We start from the raw sequence: 20,731 nt of genomic DNA, 5'->3' as shown, positions 1-20,731 counted from the left end.
AACGATATACAGTACACAGTGAAATGAGACAGAGTTCCTCCAAGACCATGGAGAAACATATAACAGAAAATACACACAGGACTACATAAAGTGCAAGTGTGCAAAAATCAATGCAACACCAGAGAGAACGATACAGACACAACAACACACAAAAATTTCAGGTCGATCGAACCTCTGTTTTCATTTTTAAATGAGTGATGAAAAAGTAAAAACAGCTTCTTCATTGGGCATTAGCTTCAGTTTTGAACCAGTCCAGAACATTCTTCTTGTTCTCTTCAACCCATTTAATGTTAGCGATGGTTCTCTCAATGGATTGATCCAGTGCTAAGGTCCCAGAGCCAAAACCAACATCGGAATTGTCAGCCTTGAACTGCTTCAGCTGATGCAACAGACACAATGTAAATCAGGGGAGTAGTTTTAAAGAAATACATATACTGAAAATACATGGCTTTGTTCATATCACTCATCTCTTTTGTTATATTACAATTATGTTTTTTTCAACATTTTAATAATGAGACATGTTGTTTGTCATTCATAAAATGCTACAAACACTCAAACCTTTTGTTATTGTTATTGGATGAATGTTCCTCTTGCACACAGTCACTGCAACTTTTGACCAAATATTTCAAAACTGACCAAATATTGCAGCTTGGTTATGGCACAAGACTGCACTGCTTGCATGTTGATGTTAAAGTTGTCATAGTCCTGAGTCTCAGGCCAAGTATTTTTGAGTTTTGTTCTGGACTTCTGATTCTCTCTTTGGACATTTGAGATAAATCATATTCAGGGTTTTGTGTACTGATTTCCTATTACTTGTTTATCTGTTTTTATTCATATTTCTTGGTTTCTTGTTTGATTATGTTAGTTCCTTTTGGTGCCCTGTCTGTCACCTCTGTGTCCTGTCCTCAGTGTCCATCCATCCAATCATTCGTTTCCGCTTATCTTTTTATATTGTTTGTTTTATCTTTTATGACTTGTTATCTTACGTGCAGTACTTTGTGATTCTGTATAAAGAGGTGCTATATAAATAAAATTTTATTTATTTATTTTTGTTTTCAAGGTTGCGGGGGGAGCTGGAGCCTATCCCAGTTATCTTAGGGCGAGAGGCAGGGTACACCCTGAACAGGTTGCCAGTCTGTCGCAGGGCTAACACACAGACAGAGACAACCAATTGCAGTCCCATTCACTCACCCATTCACACCTATGGGCAATTTAGTGTTTCCAATTAACCTGTCCCCACTAACTCAGTGTCTCCTGTGGTAATCACAGTGGTTGTCTCCATGTTTGTATCCCTTTGTGTCTCCCCAGTCACTCATGTCTCTGTGTAGCTCCGGTCTCTTTGTCAAGTTCATGCGTCTTAATCTGGGTCTCAGTGTGTGTTACTTCCTGTTTTATTTTCTTAGACCTCTCTCTTGTGTGTATCATGTTCAGTTTTGGATCCCTTGTCTTGTTAGTTCTATTCTTCACAGCTGTGCTCCCTGGTGTGTCCACTCTGTGTATATATTCTCTGTATCTGTGTCCTTTGTTGTGTCAACCTCTGTCAGTCTGTTTCTATGAGTCAGTCCAGACTGATTGAAGATTACCAATAGTTAGGGCTTAACATAACTGATTTCAGTCAATATTTAAATAAATCCCAATAGGATATGATGAGAGGTATATGTTAATGCTGTTTATGTTAAAAGTGTTTTCAGAAGATGGGAAAGTGATTGTGCTTATGAATACTGGAGCAATGGGAGGCCACTGTGCTTTGATGCTATGGAGGGCCATGAGAACCAAACCACTGTCTTTAGGTTTCAAATCAAATCAAATCACTTTTATTGTCACATCACATGTGCAGGTACAGTACATGTGAATGAAATTCTTGTGTGCGAGCTTCACAAGCAACAGAGGTGTGCAAATACTGGTAATGAGAACACTATCACACAGCAGTAAAATGCCTGTCCTGTCAAACTTATTAGTTCAAGTCAGTTCAGATTAAATTAACATCTTGTAAAGTCGGGAAGGCTTGAAATCAATACTTGAAATTTGAGATTTTGAGACCAGAGGATGACTTGAGATTTGATAACGCTTAAAGTATCTACATTTAAAAGTAGTATAACAAAATGAACAAAAGGGAAACCACATTGTGGTAAAGTCATTTCAAAGAAATATCTAACCTGCTGAAGCTCAAATTCAGTGGAGAAACGTTTGGTGACGCCGTTTACGAGGTTGGAGAATGAGAATGAGCCACCACCATACCTGTGAGAGGGAAGCACAGTTGAAGGCAAACATCAGTTAGCAGAAATTAAAGTCCAAGTCACTTAAGAACGGTCTTCTCTTTCATTGAGAACGTGATTATCATCTGTGAAATTACTGAATTTCTACATGCTTTCATAAATTACATATAATTCATTACAAATGTATATATACTGTATATTTAATGAGTATACAATAGATTATATTTTTTAAATACTCTGATCATTTAAGAGTGCAGTTCTATCCAAACTGTAACATATACAAGCCATTTATGAGAAAAAAAAAAGAAGAGAAGAAAGAAAAGAAAAGAAATTTAAGAAAACCGTACTAATGATTTTGCGGGATGAAATCTATTTATCTGAAATGATTTATAATAATCTTGCTTAGAGTAATGGCTCTTATGAAGCCCTACAAACTGAAGTATGAGACATGTTACTCCTTTTTTGCTTATGAGAGAAATAAATTATTTGCTTTCCCTTTGGCATTTTAAGCAACTTTAATAAAATATCTGGTGATGTTTCTCCTAATGTCTCCTAGTCAGTTCAGGCTCTGCTTTAAATCCAAAACTTGGAATCACATGGAAAACAAAACCATCATCAGTCCCACACCAGCATAACACTGTGCACTAACCACAGTGCATCCACAACTGATGGTTGCATCAGTTATGGGTCCAATCATGTAAAGATTATGTTATGATTATGCTGTAAGTGTTCTTTGGTTCATATAGATATGACACACAACACTTCATATATGTGTTGCAACCTTTTTTAAATTGTCACTTTGAAGATAAACTGTAATTCTTTTTTCATATTAAAAACTATCCTTCCTAAAATGAAACTCGGGTGCCTTTTTAGAGTTATGTTGTACTCACTGACTGAAGATGTATGACCATCGAGCCCTGACAAAGTCCCATGCCAGAGACTGACCAACCACATTACTGGCAATGTCGACAATGGTGGCGGTGGCATCCTGCTTTCGGATCATGTCTGGATCCAGAGTGTATTCCAGATACCTGAACAGTCACAGAGTAAATATGTGTGCTAGATAGTAACTTTAAGTTACATAGTGTGGCATATTTATTAATAAAGCAATGAATGTACCTGTTGAGCAGCCAAGGTTGTTTGGTGCAGGACAGAGCATAGCGAAGTTTATCAGATTCAATAGCAGTACTGCCATTCTTAAACTGTGACCAAGCAAAATCCCATTCTTTCTTGCCACCTGCTGCAATAGCATTGCAGTACACAGTGGAGCGCAGGTTAGGGTGGATCCTAGAAAAAGAGCATATTGTTAGACTTCAGTACACCATAGATTATACAGAGTATTACTTTAAACTAAAGGGGAATAATTATTTGATCCCCCTGCCAAATTTATAAGGGTGCTTAATTACAAGGAAAGGAAATGAACTGTCTGAAATTTTTATAGTTTCATTTTAAGTGATGTTATTGGCTGCTGCTTCAGAACTTGAAACTTCAACTCCCTCCCAAGATTTTCTTTAGGATTAAAGTGTGGACACTTCCAAAGTCACTACATGACCTTATTCATGTGCTTCTACGTGTGCTCCTTCAGATTATTAACAAGCTCATCCCTGGCTCTATTGGATTAATGTCAGGCAAACATGAGGCCTAATCATGGGTATCGATTCCTTGATCCTCCTGGTACTGCTCGCATACGTACTCGGGCATTGTTGTCCACCAGGAGGAACCCAGGACTCACTGCACCACTGTAGACTCTGACAGCTGGACCAAGGATTTCATCCCAGTATACTCATATGACATGTATGACTCTATGTTGTACGAGTGTACATCTCATAATCCTGTCTTTATGTTTTTAATATGTGCTCAAGGTGAATGTTCATAGAGGGGATCTCTGCAGAGACCTCAGACTGGGTCTGCTGGCACCAGCTGGCTCGCTTGTCTATGCTTTTCTCTGCTTTTCTCTGCTTTTCTCTGCTCTCTCTCCAAAGATCGTGGTAGCTCTTATACCACCAGCTCCACAAACTGTGCCTGCTCTCCAGGGGCCCAGGTTGCAGCCACTGTGCACCAATGGCTCCAGTAATTCACTCCACAGGAGATTTCCCACTAGAGCAGTCTCGTGAAAAAACTCTACACCCAGCCTTTGACCAAGTGATAAAAAGTGATCTTCATATGGTGCACCCTAATGCAGCGCTTATCTATCTGCATTTTGTATTGATTAAAGATTAAAGATGGGCTGACGCTCACACAAAAGAGGAACACACCAAGTTGTTGGTGCCAAAAAGCCACCAAGAAATTATTTTCCCGGTGGCTCATCATAACCCCATGGCAGAGCATATGGGATATGATAAAACTGGAGTGAATCATGGCCTGATATTATTGGCCTGGATGTGGATGTGTTCAAATGGTGTGCATCCTACCTGGAGTGTTAGCTGCTATTTCAAAAGTGCCCTTGTGCCCACTAGTGCCTACCTTAAAGGAGGTGCCATTTGAGTGCATTGGGATGGATCTCATCAGTTTACCAACTGACACTTTGTTCATGTCTCACACACTAAAAGAACTGTACCAATTACTGCTATTACATCTATTCAGACCAGGTTCTACCACCGTCAGACTGAAAGGCTGGCAGAGTGGCTGAATAAGACTTCTATTCATGAGGATGAACCCAGTTGAGATCACTGGTTAGACCCTATTTTGTTTGTAGTGGGAGATTTTCTCCCTTTAACTAACTGTTTGTCAGGAACTTGTGTGGGTGCGTTTGACCTTATTAAAGAAAACTGTGAGCAAGGTCCAAGCCGAGCTAAAAATGAAATTCATTATGTTCTAGACCTGAGAGCAAAGCTATACACATTGGGGAGTAACACAAGAGCTCCAGGCCCAGGAACATCATTAGTCCCTGTACAACAGAGGGGCAAAACTCATCTCGAGGTAAAGTGCTTGTATTGCTCCTTTCTTTTAGCTCAAGGTTACTTGCCAAGTGCCAAGGACCCTTTGTGGTCAAACATGGGGTGGCTGACACTGACTATGAAAAGGGAGGAGCCACACTGGTATATCACCTCAATCTCCTAAAAGTATGGCGAGAAGCTGGAACTGTTTCTCTGATGAGCCTGGTTAGGGAAAGAGATGAGTTAAGGTGCCAAATTCAACCATTCCCACCTTCCTCCATTATGATGACTATCTCACAAAGGTCTAGAGAGCAGATGTTGCTTGCATTGCAACAGCAGCTCTACTTGAGGAACTGCCAGTATTCTGGAATCACCTCCATATATATATATATATATATATATATATATATATATATATATATATATATATATATATATATATATGTATGGCCCCAAAATTGACATGGACACACACCTGTTGGTGTCAGTATCCATCCACTCTTGAAACCATGTCATGACCAGGTTTTGGCATTCCTCCAACCCTGTCCTGCAAGCCAGGCTAATTGCATTCACCTGATTATACCTGCAGGATAGACAAATAGAAAACAGAAGTATTGACAAGAACTTTTAGGGAAAAACTGGGGAGAGCAAAGAATAATGAATACAGATATTTCGGAGTTCAACATCATATAAGCTGAGTAGCAGAGTTTCTAAGTTCCAGCTATCACGTGTGCTGAACTGAATTTGTAGAATTACACATTTTAAATAATTCATTTAAAAACTGTATCCTGGGTCCAGAAAAGAACAACTTCTACAATTACATCACAACATAAATTATGTTTTATTGAAAAAGTCTAACCTATCTATCTGATTTATGAATGCAGTTTAGACTGGTGGCAGCTTTATGTTGAAAACTTAAAATGTGTTTTCACTCACTGGTCCATGTGTCCATCAGGAACTTTGCTCGAGTTGTCTGTCATTTGCTTGTAGTATTCAAACAGAGGGGAGACTTTTTTCACGAGATAATCCTGAAACAACAAAGACAGAACTCAGAAAATGTGACAACTTATTTGTGTATTGTTTCTTTTGTATGTATATGTCGTTGGAAGAAGTTCACCTGCATGGGGCCATAGACTTCGCTGCGGTCAAACATGAGGTAGAAAAAGTCCAGGTTGTTAAGGGCTGCCTTCCATGGAATGTAATCTCTCTCATTACTCAGGTATTTGGTGGTATTAAGCGCCTGCACTGTAGAAATGATCTTGGCTCTAAGAGGTAGAATATAGTAAAAATTTATCAGATACTTCATGTTCATGTTTTCCATTGTCATAATTTTAAGATATTACCACGAGTACTATTAATTAATATCTGATAGGTAAGTATTTAAGCCCACAGCCTACCAACATATTTAAAATACATGGACAACTGGCTGGGATCCCTGGGGACCCCAAGAGAATTCGTAATATCAGAATAAGAATAATAGTAAGGCTTAATTCTTCTCATAGTATCGCTGTTACCACTTTAATGTCACCATATGAAAAATAGATTACAATTATTATTATAGTTATAGAATGTGCACAAGTTTTATTGTTTAATCAACTTGCAGATTTCATCCAAAGTATAATTACATAACAGCCTGACTCTGGTATTCAATTAAGTAATTTCAAGAAAATATTATTTTTTAATATTGTAAATAATTAAGCCATACTGAGGTCATATTGATCCCGGTATAAAAAAGCTGAAATAAATAAAATGGTAAATGGACTGGTTCTTATAAAGTGGTTTCATACTCTACATCAGCACTCAAAGCACTTTAAGCTACTTAACTAATTCACAAAGCACTTTTTCTATGCCTTTTCTATGTAAGTGCTTTCTATCTAATATTCACATACTCGAATGAATGCAGTGGAGAGCAACTTGAGGTTAGTACCTTGCCCAAGAATATTATGCATGCAGGGTGGCAAGGGATCAAACCACCAACCCTTTGATTACTAGATGACCTGTTATACTCTATTTATAGCCTGGTGATGGCTAACTGATTAGAAATAGTTGTGTCAGACAAGCAGAAATGGCTGTAGTGATAGATGTAGCTATTCCAGCAACATTAGGAAGACTGAACACGAGAAGCTCAAGAAATAGCACGGGCTGAGAGAATGTGGAAGGCAAAAGCAACAGTGGTCTCCATGGTGATGGACTGAGGGAAGTGTCCCTCACATATATCAAACATTCCCTTTAGAAAAGACAATTATTCATGTCTTCTCCATTTGCGGGTAATGGCTCTCCCAGTGATTCACTGGAGTCCCAAAGCCTTAGAAACGGTTTTGTAACTCTTTCTAGAGTAAATGACATCTGACATCTGTCTAATTGATATATCATTTAAACATGTCTGTTAATAATCAGGCTAGTGAAATTGAACTTATAATAATAATGTATTTAATCAAAGTATCGCAGTTGATTCACGTTTTAATGATCATGAAGTGACAAAGCTGGAACAGAAGTAAATAGTTTTTCACAGCAGTGTACATTTCGGAATTATAACAGTTATCATGTACATGTGAGACAACACTTGCAAACTTACCTGGCCAGATTGAAGGCATCATCCAATATCTGAGCTCTGTTGATCCGTGGAATGAGCTTAAAGAAACATCAGGAAACATCAAGAAACACGTTTACAATCACTGATAATCACTGATAATGACTGTGTGTTGGGCTCCTCTGTCTTACCTGATGATTACTCTGCAGAACATCTAAGAGTTTGGCCCAGTTGTCATCATCATAGTTGACCCTGTAGTAACCAACCATGTTGACATTGGCTAGCACCCACTGATCTTGTGTTGCTTTCATAGCTTCAGATGTTTCTAGAAATAGAACTCAAAGTTGGTGCACAAGAATAAAATAAATGTAAGCTTTTCTTAAAAAGTTGCCTTAGTTTATTGAGGGTTGCAGGTATTCATGATCCACAGTTCTCTTAAGATCCTGCAAGAGCTAATGGTGGCAAAAGGACAGCTATTCTGCACTTAAGTAGAAGTACAGATACCAGTGTTAAAAATACTCCAGTAAAAGTTGAAGTAGTGATTCAACTACTTTACTCAAGTAAAAGTAAAAAAAGTACAGGCTTTGAAATTTGCTCAACATAAGAAAGTAAAAATCAGCTTTTTGGAGGATGGTTCTACCCGCTATTTTTGTGAATAGCTAAGCTAAGTCTTGTGCTATAATAATGTAATAATCAAATAATATTAGACAACGGAAATACAAACTTTAGTCTAATTTTTAATTCTAATAGTCCTCAGGTTGAATCAGTACAAAAAGAAGGAAAATAAAAAAAATCTTGATTTTGTTAGGCCTACATTATAGAGTGTGACTACCTTAAAATGAAGGGAGTAATAGTAAAAAGAAAAACAAACTACTTAATTAAAGTACAGAGTGGTGCTGTGCTTTTGACAATTGTCCAGTTATATAGCTCAGTTTTGGCCAAGTTTCAGCTGTTGTCAGTGTGCTGGGTCTTTTGACCCAGCAGTTTGAGCTTGAATTGTGTTTTTTGTGACCTTTGTGTATTTGAAATGACGTTCAAGTTTTAACTCTCTAAACTGTCAACAGACTGCAACTGTTTTATTTATGAACACAAAATCACCATCATGTTGTTTGCTCTATCTCAGGGATATTAAGGTACTATAGAGAGACCACAAGAATTTAAAGGTAATATAGTTTTAAAAATACAAAATTTTGAGTCAATGTAAATATTTACATGTAAAAAAGAAACAGAACCAATTATTCAGTGGTTTCTGCTAACGGAGAATCAACTCCAACAAGCAAATTGTTAGAAGTTGAACATAAATCAGTGAAAACACAAAGATGAAAAAATACTTAGAAAATGCTTGTGTGATAATTGAAAGATTGTGATTAAAAGATTGGTGGACTGCAGAGGACCACCACATTTTGAAAATGATGTGCAGTCTTAAGCTGGGAATGGATTATCTACCTGATTTGGATGTTAGCCACAGTGGATTCTGCATATTTCCAGTCATCATCCATTTGATTGGAATGATCCATTGATAACTACGGCAGAACATTTGAAACATTATTTCTGCAGTTTCTTTTTCTTTATTTTGCTTTTCATTAACTAAAAACCGCCTGTTACCATTTTGCCATTTAAAAATAATAAAAATTGAAGAACTGCATAAAGAATATGGTCTTCACTTGATATATTAGGAGGAAAAGATAAAAAAGGCAATGCAAATACTTGAAGGGGGATGGAGTTGTGACTACAGCTTCTGGATCCAGAAGGAAGTGCTGCTGGGAAACACTTCCAGTCCCAGTGTTAATGGTAACCACAGGAAAGCCCATCTGCAGCACCCAGGTGTTCATTATGTTATCGAGAGTATCAGGAAGCTCTAACTTGCTAGAATCAGCAGCCTGTGAAGGTCCCAAAAAATCCAAAAAGATAAAGTAAATATGGTTTGTGTGTGTGTGTGTGTGTGTGTGTGTGTGTGTGTGTGTGTGTGTGTGTGTGTGTGTGTGTGTGTGTGTGTGTGTGTATGAATATATATATATACAGCTGATCCTTTCTGATGTTTCGAAAGCACTAGAAAAAAAAAGAGATCTTAAACTAAATATTCAAATAAAAAGAGCAGAGAGATGATAACATGCCTTTTGCAGATGATACCAAAGGTCTGTGTAGACTGCATTCCCAAAGCTAAATGCACTCAGATAGGACTGCAGAAAAAAACAGTAAACAGAGATATGTCAGACACACTGCTTTGGATAAATGAGGGATTACTGTGTTAGCAAAAGTTTCCAAAAAATTGTACAAGTGTTCAACATTTCGCTACAATGTCCTCCAAGTTCTTTCATTGAAAGGGATATCCTTTTCACAGATGACAGGATATGATTTCTTAGGTTATTTATATTTCTCACTCATCATTGGACAAATTGTAATTTGTAATTTGAGAAAGATAACTGGTGTATGAATGGGTTGTTTAAGAATATATAAAAGCATTTCAATAAGGAGAGATTGCTTGGAAGAATTAAACATGATTTACTGAGATATAAACATTCATGTATTTGGTGATTAGACTCTGAAGACCCATCATGGCAGAATGGAAACCCAGCGATGATAAGATTTAGGACAGGGCCCCCCAGAGTTGACACGCTGGAGGTGGTGAAGATGAAGACTGATGCTTGGATTGGACTATTACTGAAGTGTCCATAAGTTGCCCCTCCATATTAGACTGGCCCAAATTCTTGAAAATTTCAAATCACTTTTAAATACACACCTTTTTTTCCAAGGCATTTTAGGAGTAGTACCAGAGTCGGCTTGTAGTCAGTTTTAGTCCGTTTTTGGTCGCTTTTAATCTTCTTTACTTTACTGATTCATTTCTATCATTTTTTTTTCATTTATTTGTTTATTTATTCTATTGTTATTTAATTTTCTTTGTGTGTTTAATGTAAGATTTTAAACTTTTTTCACTGTTTTTTACTGGAAAGCATTTTGGTCAACCATGTTGTTTATAAAGTGCTCTATAAATAAAGTTGGATTGGAAAGTTGGAGTGTCTGTGAGGTGGAAATGGAGAGTAGGTGGGCTGAACAGATACAACTCCACATGTGGCTGCACAAAACAAAACCTTTATAGAGGTTTGGCAGACATGTGACCGCTTACCACATACCATTAAGTTGTTACCCATTTTGGACACACAGTATTCCTAAATCATACTCAAAAACCTACTAAACCTCATGTAGATAAGATAAATTATGGAAACTATGGTTAAAGAAACAAGTGTATATACTCTCTCAGAGGAAGTAAAAAGCTTTCATCACTAGTATCTTGCTTGTTATGTGCAGAAACTGGACAAGGGACTTTCACTATTGCAGTGAACGTTTAAATAATTATTTGAGCGAGAAGTTTTGTGCTTTTGCAACAATCGTGGTAACCAGCATGACTGAGCTGGTGATCACCTTCTGCATACAGCGGTCGTCTGCAAGATGTTTAACTGTTGATATGGTGTTTATTTACTCCTTCTTGTTGATCTATGAACACTGACCTTAACTGAGGCAGTGCAGTTCTTTTAGTCTTCTTCTGGTACATTTTTAAAACAATGTAGATATTGTCCTGTTGTTACAGCAAAAACCTCTGCAAGGATGACTGGCACTGTGTTCTGTTATATTGTGGTCCTTACCCTCAGTCCCAGCTGGAAGACATCTTCAGTGAGGAAATCTGACAACATCCTGAGGACAGATGCTCCCTGATGAGGAAAAAAACACACTGTTAGGTTTTTTTGTTTTTTGTTTTCATGGTTTTGAGAGTCTATGCATGCTTTACCTTGCTGTATGAAATAGCATCAAACAGCTCACTAATCTGTGCTGGCGTCTGGATATCTTCTTCTTTAGATGACAGAGGGTGAGAAGAAGCCAGAGCATCAATAGCAAACACCCTATGAATGTCACCAAGCACGATGAGGTCTGTCTATTATAAAACAAATGAGACTGTATACTTAACAACTTTGTCGAGCACCAATACTTACATTCAAAACAATTTGGTGTTAATGAAATTCTTACCACATTCCACTCAGGTTCAGCATTATTTGCTCCCAAGTACTCAACATAGGATGCAAAGCCTTCATTCAGCCACAAGTCATTCCACCATCTGAGTGTCACCAGATTACCAAACCACTAGAGGGACAGTTCAGAAAAAAAATGTGAGAATTGACTCATGCATTTGAACTAGTTTACAAAGAAGTGAATAGAATTTGTTTTTTGAAGTTTTTTATTCACTTAAGTCTCATCTTGAAGTTATTTTCTGGGACTTCAACCCTTTTCTATGACATATGAATGGGTGTGAATGGGTGAATCAGCCAAGCTGTATGTGCTCAGGTAGAGTAGAAAAGTATGTAAAAAGTAAAACTATATATCCAGAATATCAACTATATAATATATATCCAGTTACCAGTTACTTGGAACTATATCTGAAATTGCTTTCGGGGGCCCTGAGAGTTGACATGAATGTTTTCCAAAGCACTTAAAACTTAATTACTGCCTATATTCAGCATCTCAAGAATCCTCTTAAACTTTATTTCCAGGACTTGAAACTCACCATGTGAGCCAGTTCATGAGCAATGATCGTAGCGATCTTTTCCTTGTTGGAGTTGGAGGAGAATGCTTCATCGTACAGTAGAGCTGTCTCCCGGTATGTGATCAGACCCCAGTTTTCCATGGCCCCTGCATTAAAGTCTGGGATTGCTATCTGATCTGTGTTAGGACAGAGATTATGTTAATGTGGCTGATTAGTTGCTTGAAGTGAAAGAGGTTACCAGTTTAAAACAGCAGAAGTGCTTAAAACCTTTACCCAGTCACAGTGCAACAGTGTCAATTTAATCCACTATGGGTAAAAAAAAATAATTGATTAACATCCTACTTAGTTAAAAGTACCTATAATCACGTAAATAAAAGTTTCAAAGGTGTCATAAATATCAGTTTATATATGCATAATAAAATGTCAAATAAAATAAGTGCGAGTACATCAAATCTTGGCCTGCAACATAGGACAGGCTAAGATTATATAACAATGAAGAATCACATTTTACCTGTTAATAATTGATAATGAAGATGACCTTCTCATAACAGGTCATAAAAAGTCACAACTGAAAGATGTGCGTATGATAAGAACATAATGGAGCTGACTGGATGCTGCAGCCAAGGTCTTGGGCAATAAAACTATATATTTTACAGTTTTGCCATAAACATACACATGATGCCAATAAACATGAGACCAAAAACTGATCTGAGATCTAAGATTAGATCAGTACACTGAGTAGACACATGTCCCCACTTTACATGTGAGCAGAGACTTAGGTGCATTTATTAATGAACAAAATGAACTTCAATCAGGACACCATAAAGATAAGGCATTTTTATGGTGTGTTTTTTTGTACACTAACAGAAACTGTGATGCTGCTGAAGTCTATCATATCAACTGGTAAAGGAAAAAGTATAGCATTTTTTGTACACTGTTTTTTAATTGCTTTGTCATTTTGTGGTAGTTTTTTGAAGAAATATAATCTCTTCCAAATGTTGTCCCATTTGCATAAAAACAGCAAACAAAAAATAAAATCTTGATGTTATTTTGCATCTTTTTAATGAAATTTTGCATTTTGCTTATGGTCATTTAATGTCACTATAGGATAGGTTTTCTTGCCCTCACAGTCTTTGATTTGAGTTTAGTCACTTATGACAAGCAAGAAATATAAAGTCACTTCATGACAAGGCCTCAGATCAGGTATTCACTTAGTACTTGATATGTTAGTATTGTTACTTATTAAATATAGACTTTTATCAAATTAAATGTACATAATAGATATGAGATTAAGATTTCATAGACTTGAGAAATCCATGCTGGTGCATCAGGACAGCTGTGCTGACTCATGATACAGTGAAGCTAAAAAGTGTGCAGTAGTAAACGTGCAGGCATGTAGATGTCTAGCTAATTGTGTGGTGGTCTTACCAGACTTGGGTAGAGGGTACGTGGCATTGTAATACTGCTCAAAGAATTTAAGGATTGGTCCAGTTTTGTTAAGGGCATACTGTCCTTGACCAGCTGCAATGGCGGACCTCCGGGCGAAAATGCGGATCTAAACCCAGATTACACAAAATAAAATAAAATTGAAAAACACTTTACACCACTTTGCAAAATAACATTATTCTATACACTTGTATTTCAAATAGTTTAAATCTATAGAAAGAGTACAGGGTACAGTCTAGGCACCATGATCTTAAAAGTACAGTCAATCATCTCCAAAAGTTGATTCTGTTCATCTGGACGTAATGTTTTCAGTGGGAGAAATGTTTCGTGACTCATCCAAGTGACTTCTTCACTTGCTGACTGCAGGTTTCATCTTATAAACAGTACATCTGCATCATGACTGAAACCAGCCCACTGAAGGAACAAAGGGCTGGGAGGTCAGTTCCTTCATCATCATGAGCATGCATCAAGACGTACCGTCAATATTTTTTTTTGCAGTTATAAGAAAATAATAATAATGTTGAACTGAAAAATATGCATTATTAGTCTGACTTATGTCTTATGTGTTCACTTATGTGAACTTAGAATGAGTCCATTAAAAATATACAGGTGTGGGCACTGGTTTGTGGAAGCCACCAGGTTGCCCCGCCACTCAGGAATACAGCCCTCAAGATGGACATCGCTGTTCTGTCTAATTGTATTTTATGTATGCGGGTAGAGACCAACCTGACACTGGCCCGGTGGCGCCAATGTCAGGCAGCCTCGCCTCTGTCAGTGCGCCCCAGGGTGGCTGTGGCTACAATGTAGCTTGCCATCACCAGTGTGTGAATGTGTGAATAACTGAATGTGTAAAGCGCTTTGGGGTCCTTAGGGACTAGTAAAGCGCTATACAAAAACAGGCCATTTACCATTTTACCATTTATTAGTTGATGATTTCCATCTCAGTCTTTTATTTCTGAGCATGTCTTTGTTTGTTGGGATTCTGTATCAGGTCCTGATTGTTTTGTGTCCCAGCCAGCTAATACTGCCAGGAAAAAGTCTGATTTTAGTGAGCTGACTCCCAAGACTCCTAAGACTGTGTGTTTCAAGACTGTTTATTCTGGGACTGTTTGTTGTTTGGCTGAACAGGGCTCCCTTGAGACAGAAACTCTGCCCGGATCATGGCCAGAGACCAAGTTTAAGGTCTTAGTTGACCCCCAGAGGTTCTCATTCCTGCCTTGCTCCGGGCTCAGCCGAGCCTGCCCAGCCTCTGGGGCCTCCTGGGGGCCAGATGTTAAATTGACTTGATGCTATTTACTTGATTAAATTGTTCCTTTAAATTTTCTGTATCTTCAGTTGGATGAGCACAAGAAACTTTTACTAATTAGTTTTCTGTTTTACTAATAACATATTTGCTCTACTTGATCGGAAGAAAAGGCAACTGTGAAAATTACTGAAATCCACGTGTGAAAGTTTCTTGGAAATCAAACCACTTTGATTAAAGAATGTCAAAATTACTATGGGACAACAATTACCTCAACGCCATCAATGCTGTTACCAATACTGTCGTAGTCACTGACAATGAATGCCAGCAAGTAAGTCGACATTTTCTCCGTTCGCTCAAAAACTGTCTTAAGCAGATCCTGGCCATCATGGTTGATTTCAGTTGTTTCTGAAAATAATTAAAATAAAATAAAATAAAGAGGTAACATTTTTATTTGATTGCTTTCCACTTCTTACCATTTTACTGACTAGACACAAAGTGTTTTTATATTGTTGTTGTCATATTTTATTGTTTAACTATGTGTTACATCCTCAATATTTAACTATGTAGTGACATCAATTTTTAAAACAAAAATATCTGCTCTGTTCTCAAACTAACCTATGTCCTTGCCATTGGACAGGGCTGTAGTTCCACGGTCGTGGATCAGCGTAATGAAGAAGTAAGCTTTCATAGCTGGCTCATCAAAGCAAGGGAAAGATTTCCTAGCATCTGTAGGCTGCATCTGGGTGGTAGCCATGACCCTGACAAGAAGAAGATAAATTAGCCTTGTGTGTAAAGAAGGTGCTACACAATTTAAACAAAATGGTTGGATGAAGGTTCTCCAAAATCCAGAAGATGTAATAGCTATATGCCCAAAACCTAGTTGGCCTATATAAGCAAAATAACAACAACAACATAAAAACTAGTAATTTCAACCAAAGTCCTCAACTTTTCTTATCTTGTAAGCAGTACTTGACATTGGTCAAGTTCGCGTCAAGTTACTTGAAAAAAGTAATCAGTAACTAATTACTGATTACTCCCCCCCAAAGTAATCCCATTACTTTACTAATTACTTATTTTCAAAAGTAATTAATTGCTTAGTTACTTAGTTACTTTTTAAAAACACGATTTACAACCCCTGAATAGGTAATAAAGCGATAGATCTTCAGCCCAATTCTACTTTTTCTGCATAATCCATCATACAAAATGTAATCAAATGGAAAAGTATCTTTTTAAAACTTGTTTTATTAGTTTTAATCTTTTAACTTTATGCATCAAGCAAAAGTTTAATTATATGCAACATTCACTGACTGGAAGAAATTAGTTTAACATTTAAACCTATTTTCTGCACATTCCAGCGCATAAAATAAAATATTTTTTGTGTTTACACTCACTCTTTCAAATAGATGCAAGTGAAACACAGCAGAAAATAAATAAAATCAAAGACTAGCGGTCCTATTGCTCTATTTTCACCTGTAAAGCAGGTGTGGGGTAGGCGGAGGTTTACCCTGGTGCAGGTGTGCCGCGGTCAGTTGAAGAATCCGCGAGTTTCTCTGTGAGTTTCCCATTACCTCGTAGCGCACTCGGTGCTTGTTTGGAAGTTTAGGAGTTTTTTTCGCTGTAAAAAGAAGTTTTCTTCCCACGCACGATGGACGCTGATGTTTTTGTCACTTTTTATGGAATTAAACTCAAAGTAAGGTCAGTGCTTCCACGCTTTAAACGCTGCACGCTCATACTCTCTCCCGCACTCGATATATGATCCATTGTTGATCTGCACACAGCTGTTGTCATGAACGTCGCACTTACGTCACTGTCATGAGACATTCTCGCAAAAAAAATCATGGTTTTAGTAACGCAGTAACGCAGCGTTCCTACGGGAAAGTAACGGTAATCTAATTTTTGCAATAGTAATCCCTTACTTTACTCGTTATTTGAAAAAAGTAATTGGATTACAGTAACTGCCCATCTCTGCTTGTAAGACAGTAAAATTCTTATTTTCCGACACTTTGTCAAACAAAAGATATAAAAGTATGTACTGTGGGAATTTTCCGCTAATTTATGATAGTATTCATCAATTCATTATTGAAATAATTGTCAAACTGTAACCGTTGATTTTAACAACTATTTTGTAGTTGTTCTAGATGTGGTTGAAGTTTGGACAGAGATTAACTAAATGATTCAAACAAAAATGTAATTATTAAAGACATACTCTTTTTTGCTATTTTCATTGTTACCTATGTTGATATGTTCCAGGTTTGTTGACACTATATACACTTACCTTTTCTCTCCATCCTCCATGTATTCGCTCCTGTAGAAGCCTCCAAGGTCATCAGCTAGTTCTCCAATGAATTCAGTGTAGAGGCGATACTTGTGTCCCTTTTTCAGTGTACCATCCAGCTCCAGGACCAGGTACTGTGTGACACCTTGGAGCCAGGAGGACTTGATTGCGGGGGCTTCAACACTACTCACTGACATGAGTCTTGCCAACTGGTTCTCAAACAACTGGTTCTCAAACTTGGTGTAATTCAATTTATTAGAATGGATAAGAATCAGGTCAGTGTCCTCCACACATTCAAAGTCCACAACGGAACTGCCTGAAACACCAAGAAATAATGTGCAGTTTAATCAGTTGTTTAAACGTAGAAACCTTCACATTATTTGGAGTCACATTAGGATATGTGACCGGTTTATCCAATCCATGATTTTGTTGCCAAAAAATATAAACTCAGTTGCATCAGGTAATGCTATTAGCAATCCCCTAGCTAATACACTTTAGTCCAACTTTAAAAACACCATAACTCTCGTGCCACTATAGAATATTTAAACAGCACACTGAAAAAAAACAATTGGCTGCACACCTAAAAAGGACTTTAAGTTTCAGATGCTTTATTTATTTTTCTTCATTCTCTGTTGTTTACTATTGTTACATTTAATTTTCTCACTTGTGTGATCAGATCTAAACTTTTATAAGAGATGAGAACTGTTTTTCAGTAACAGTTTTTAATATCATAGGTGTGATAGTTATAAGGTCAAACTCAAGCTTTTAATGTGTTTTTAATTTTTGCAAATACACATGTAAGAGTAATTTAAAAAATAGCAGCACTGAGTTGGTGTCATATAAATTCAAACTAATTTAGTTTTTAATACTTTTTAAAAGTTTTTTTTTTACTTCAAACTGTATTTGTCTTTTGTGTTTCTAAAGGACAGCATAATGTAAGACAAATCGTTTTGTGGCTTAAAAACTATCCATTCGCTTCTGCTTATCCTATTCAGAGTTGGGGGGCTGTCTTAGGAAAAGAAGCAGGGTACGCCCTGGACAGGTCACCAGTCTGTCGCAGGATACAAACAACCATTCGCACTCATATTCACTCCCGCATTCATACCTACAGGCAGTGTTGGGAAGGTTACTTTTACAATGTATTCCACTACATATTACAGATTACATGCCCCAAAATGTATTTTGTAACGTATTCCGTTACGTTACTCAATGACAGTAACGTATTCTGAATACTTTGGATTACTTAATATATTATCATGCTTTTTACAACAACGTGAATGTACTATTGCTGTGTGATTTATTACTGTTACTAAAGGTTACTCGCCATACCAATACCAACTAGATTTTTAAATCTTAGCGTAGAATGAGTAACAGTAGGTGGACATTAAGTAAGGCTGCACTTTTTGCAGCGATCTCGTAGAAAACTATTCCGCGCATATATAAAACAGGTCCGCGGCTCCGAACCGTAGTAAAGGGACCTCTGGCTAATACGTCGGGTTCCGTGTAGCTGAAAACTAGCTTTACTTTGTTTTCTGTGTCAACTTTGCTAGTGAGAGACAGAGAGAGGCGTTGAAAGGCTGCTCCAACGAAACTCATTGTTTCGGAGGAAAACACGAACACGGTGTACAGTCGAGTCTTAATAGCTTACTTACAACTGGGCTCGTCAGGCACTCTTCTTGGCTGCAGTGGTTATTATTATATTTCCATGCTTCCAGCTCCCGTTTTTGCTCAGTGACAGCACGTACTTTCCGACTTTTTCTCTCTCCCTCGCTCACAGACACATAACGTGTATGGCAGTCCATTCTCCCTGCAGCACGGACTACACTGCCCATGATGCTACATTCTTTAGGGCTATGCCTGTAACACACTGCATATTGCCTTCATATTAAATCATTTTTGTGAATAATTTTAAAAAATATTTCTTCACGTCATTATGTAATGACGTGAAGTAGAGGTGACATGGGCCACAGGCATTAGAGCCTCTTAATGCACGTTTTGTTTGGGTTTCCACCAGCGTGGAAAGCAAAAATAAAGAGGGCATAGCCTTATGAAAAATGTAATCCATTCATTTCAACAAAGTAACTGTATTCTAAATACCACCCTTTTAAATGGTAACTCTAACGGTAACTGTACCGCCGTTACGTATTTAAAATACGTAACGGCGGTACATGTATTCCGTTACTCCCCAACACTGCCTACGGGCAATTTAAAGATTCCAGTTAACCTGTCCCTACTACCTGCATGTCTTTGGTCTGTGGGAGGAAGCCAGGGTACGCAAACACGGGGAGAACATGCAAACACCACACAGAAAGACCCCGGCCTGATGGTGGAATTTAACTCAGGACCATCTTACTGTGAGGCAACAGTGCTCATGACCATGCCACCGTGCTTAAAAACTATTTCTGATTAATTCAAGTCCACATTTAGATTCACGTTCAGCACATTTCTTTTTGACAATTTCTGACAATTCATTGTTGGAGCACCACAGGCTGAAAGTGTTGAGCTTAAGTTGAAATCTGATGTTAAAAGAAGCCAAATTTCCCCTCCATTGACTTGGTTTTGAAGTTTTAAATTAAAAGCCACCTGGACTTACCATTGCTTTAACTATATCAAAACTGCATGCATATTTCACTATAGCATTCTAAGCCTTTCCACCTCAAATGTTCCTGTTACTGTAAGTATTGCTGTCTCTGTTGTTTAACTGCAACCTGTTTTTCCAACACAGTTTACCATTAAAATGTGCTTCATTTGTGCTTAACAATATTTTGCTTAATTTCTGTTCCATACAGTGCGCAACTGTTAGTTGGGCTTAGAATGGATTCAACAACTCTCATCAACTCTTCAAAGACATTTCAAGTGTGATCAGTGTTATTCATTCTATTGTCTGTTCTACATTATACATTTTCAGTCATCCCTTGGAAAACTAATAAAAAGCATTACAATCATACTTCTACCTCTGAGAACAATGCTGGTAAACACCCTCTGGCTTTAGTTCTTGCTGATACCGGGAGGGTCTATTATATGAACATTACAGAGAAAGAGAGAAAAGTACTCATAAAGCCTTACCTAAGAAGGTGTAAAGACCAGTTGTTGGGTCTGGAGTCAGTCTTGGCCATAAGGTGACATTATATGTCTCTGGCACCAGGTTCTTGGGCAGCCGATACTTGTCCCAAGGTTTATTGGATGGAATGGGTGTTGTGGTAGGGGGTTTGGAGGTTGTTTGTTCTTCATTTTGATTATTGTTTTTCCCCTTTTCCTGTGAGTAAACAACTGACAAAGCTATGATAGTGGCTAAGGCTCCCACACCTGCGATGATCCCCAAAATCCCAACAGTTTTACTAATAAAGAAACCTTTCCCCATGTTGCCTGCCTACCCAGGAGCCCCACACTCAGACACTGAATTCAGAGGTGGAAGGTGAACTTGGATATGTAGCTGTGGGTAGCATTTCTCCTCCCATTTGCAATAACAGGTGATACATTAACAATAGCATTGTAAATAACAACACAGCAAAATCTCCAGTGTTAAATTAACACTAGAGAGTGTCTATATGGGTGCACACCTCTGAGTGTTAAATACAACACTGTTGAGTGTTAAATTAACACTTTTG

At 37.7% G+C, this 20,731-nt stretch overlaps 1 protein-coding gene across 1 annotated transcript; it reads right to left on the bottom strand.

Annotated features, from left to right (window-relative positions):
* Positions 1–220: 220 nt before the first annotated feature.
* On the bottom strand, positions 221–20,484 carry LOC146665455 (aminopeptidase N-like). Its single transcript, XM_085411150.1, has 21 exons — positions 20,190–20,484; positions 17,124–17,439; positions 15,464–15,606; positions 15,117–15,253; positions 13,585–13,711; positions 12,178–12,332; positions 11,643–11,756; positions 11,407–11,550; positions 11,264–11,329; positions 9,737–9,802; positions 9,330–9,502; positions 9,069–9,145; positions 7,814–7,947; positions 7,668–7,723; positions 6,210–6,357; positions 6,029–6,120; positions 5,568–5,675; positions 3,336–3,503; positions 3,107–3,247; positions 2,157–2,238; positions 221–379 (listed from the first exon to the last, which is right to left on the bottom strand). Exons 1-21 carry the CDS (start codon positions 20,482–20,484, stop codon positions 221–223), a joined length of 2,901 nt encoding a protein of 966 aa, XP_085267276.1.
* Between the last annotated feature and the right edge of the window lie 247 nt (positions 20,485–20,731).

Source organism: Rhamphochromis longiceps, linkage group LG7 (assembly GCF_057381845.1).
Source record: "Rhamphochromis longiceps isolate RC_006_pf linkage group LG7, R_longiceps_female_GT1.1, whole genome shotgun sequence".
NCBI lineage: Eukaryota > Metazoa > Chordata > Actinopteri > Cichliformes > Cichlidae > Rhamphochromis > Rhamphochromis longiceps.
This window is presented reverse-complemented; position numbering and strand designations above follow the sequence as displayed.

What these genes read in the sequence shown, in the direction of transcription:
- LOC146665455 (XM_085411150.1), bottom strand. Translation starts at nt 20,484, where the DNA reads ATGGGGAAAGGTTTCTTTATTAGTAAAACTGTTGGGATTTTGGGGATC. An exon ending in GTCCAATGGCAAGGACATAG is followed by an intron (nt 15,254 to 15,463) that starts GTTAGTTTGAGA and finishes AATTATTTTCAG; the next exon opens with AAACAACTGAAATCAACCAT. An exon ending in CAACCTTGGCTGCTCAACAG is followed by an intron (nt 3,248 to 3,335) that starts GTACATTCATTG and finishes GTGACTGTTCAG; the next exon opens with GTATCTGGAATACACTCTGG.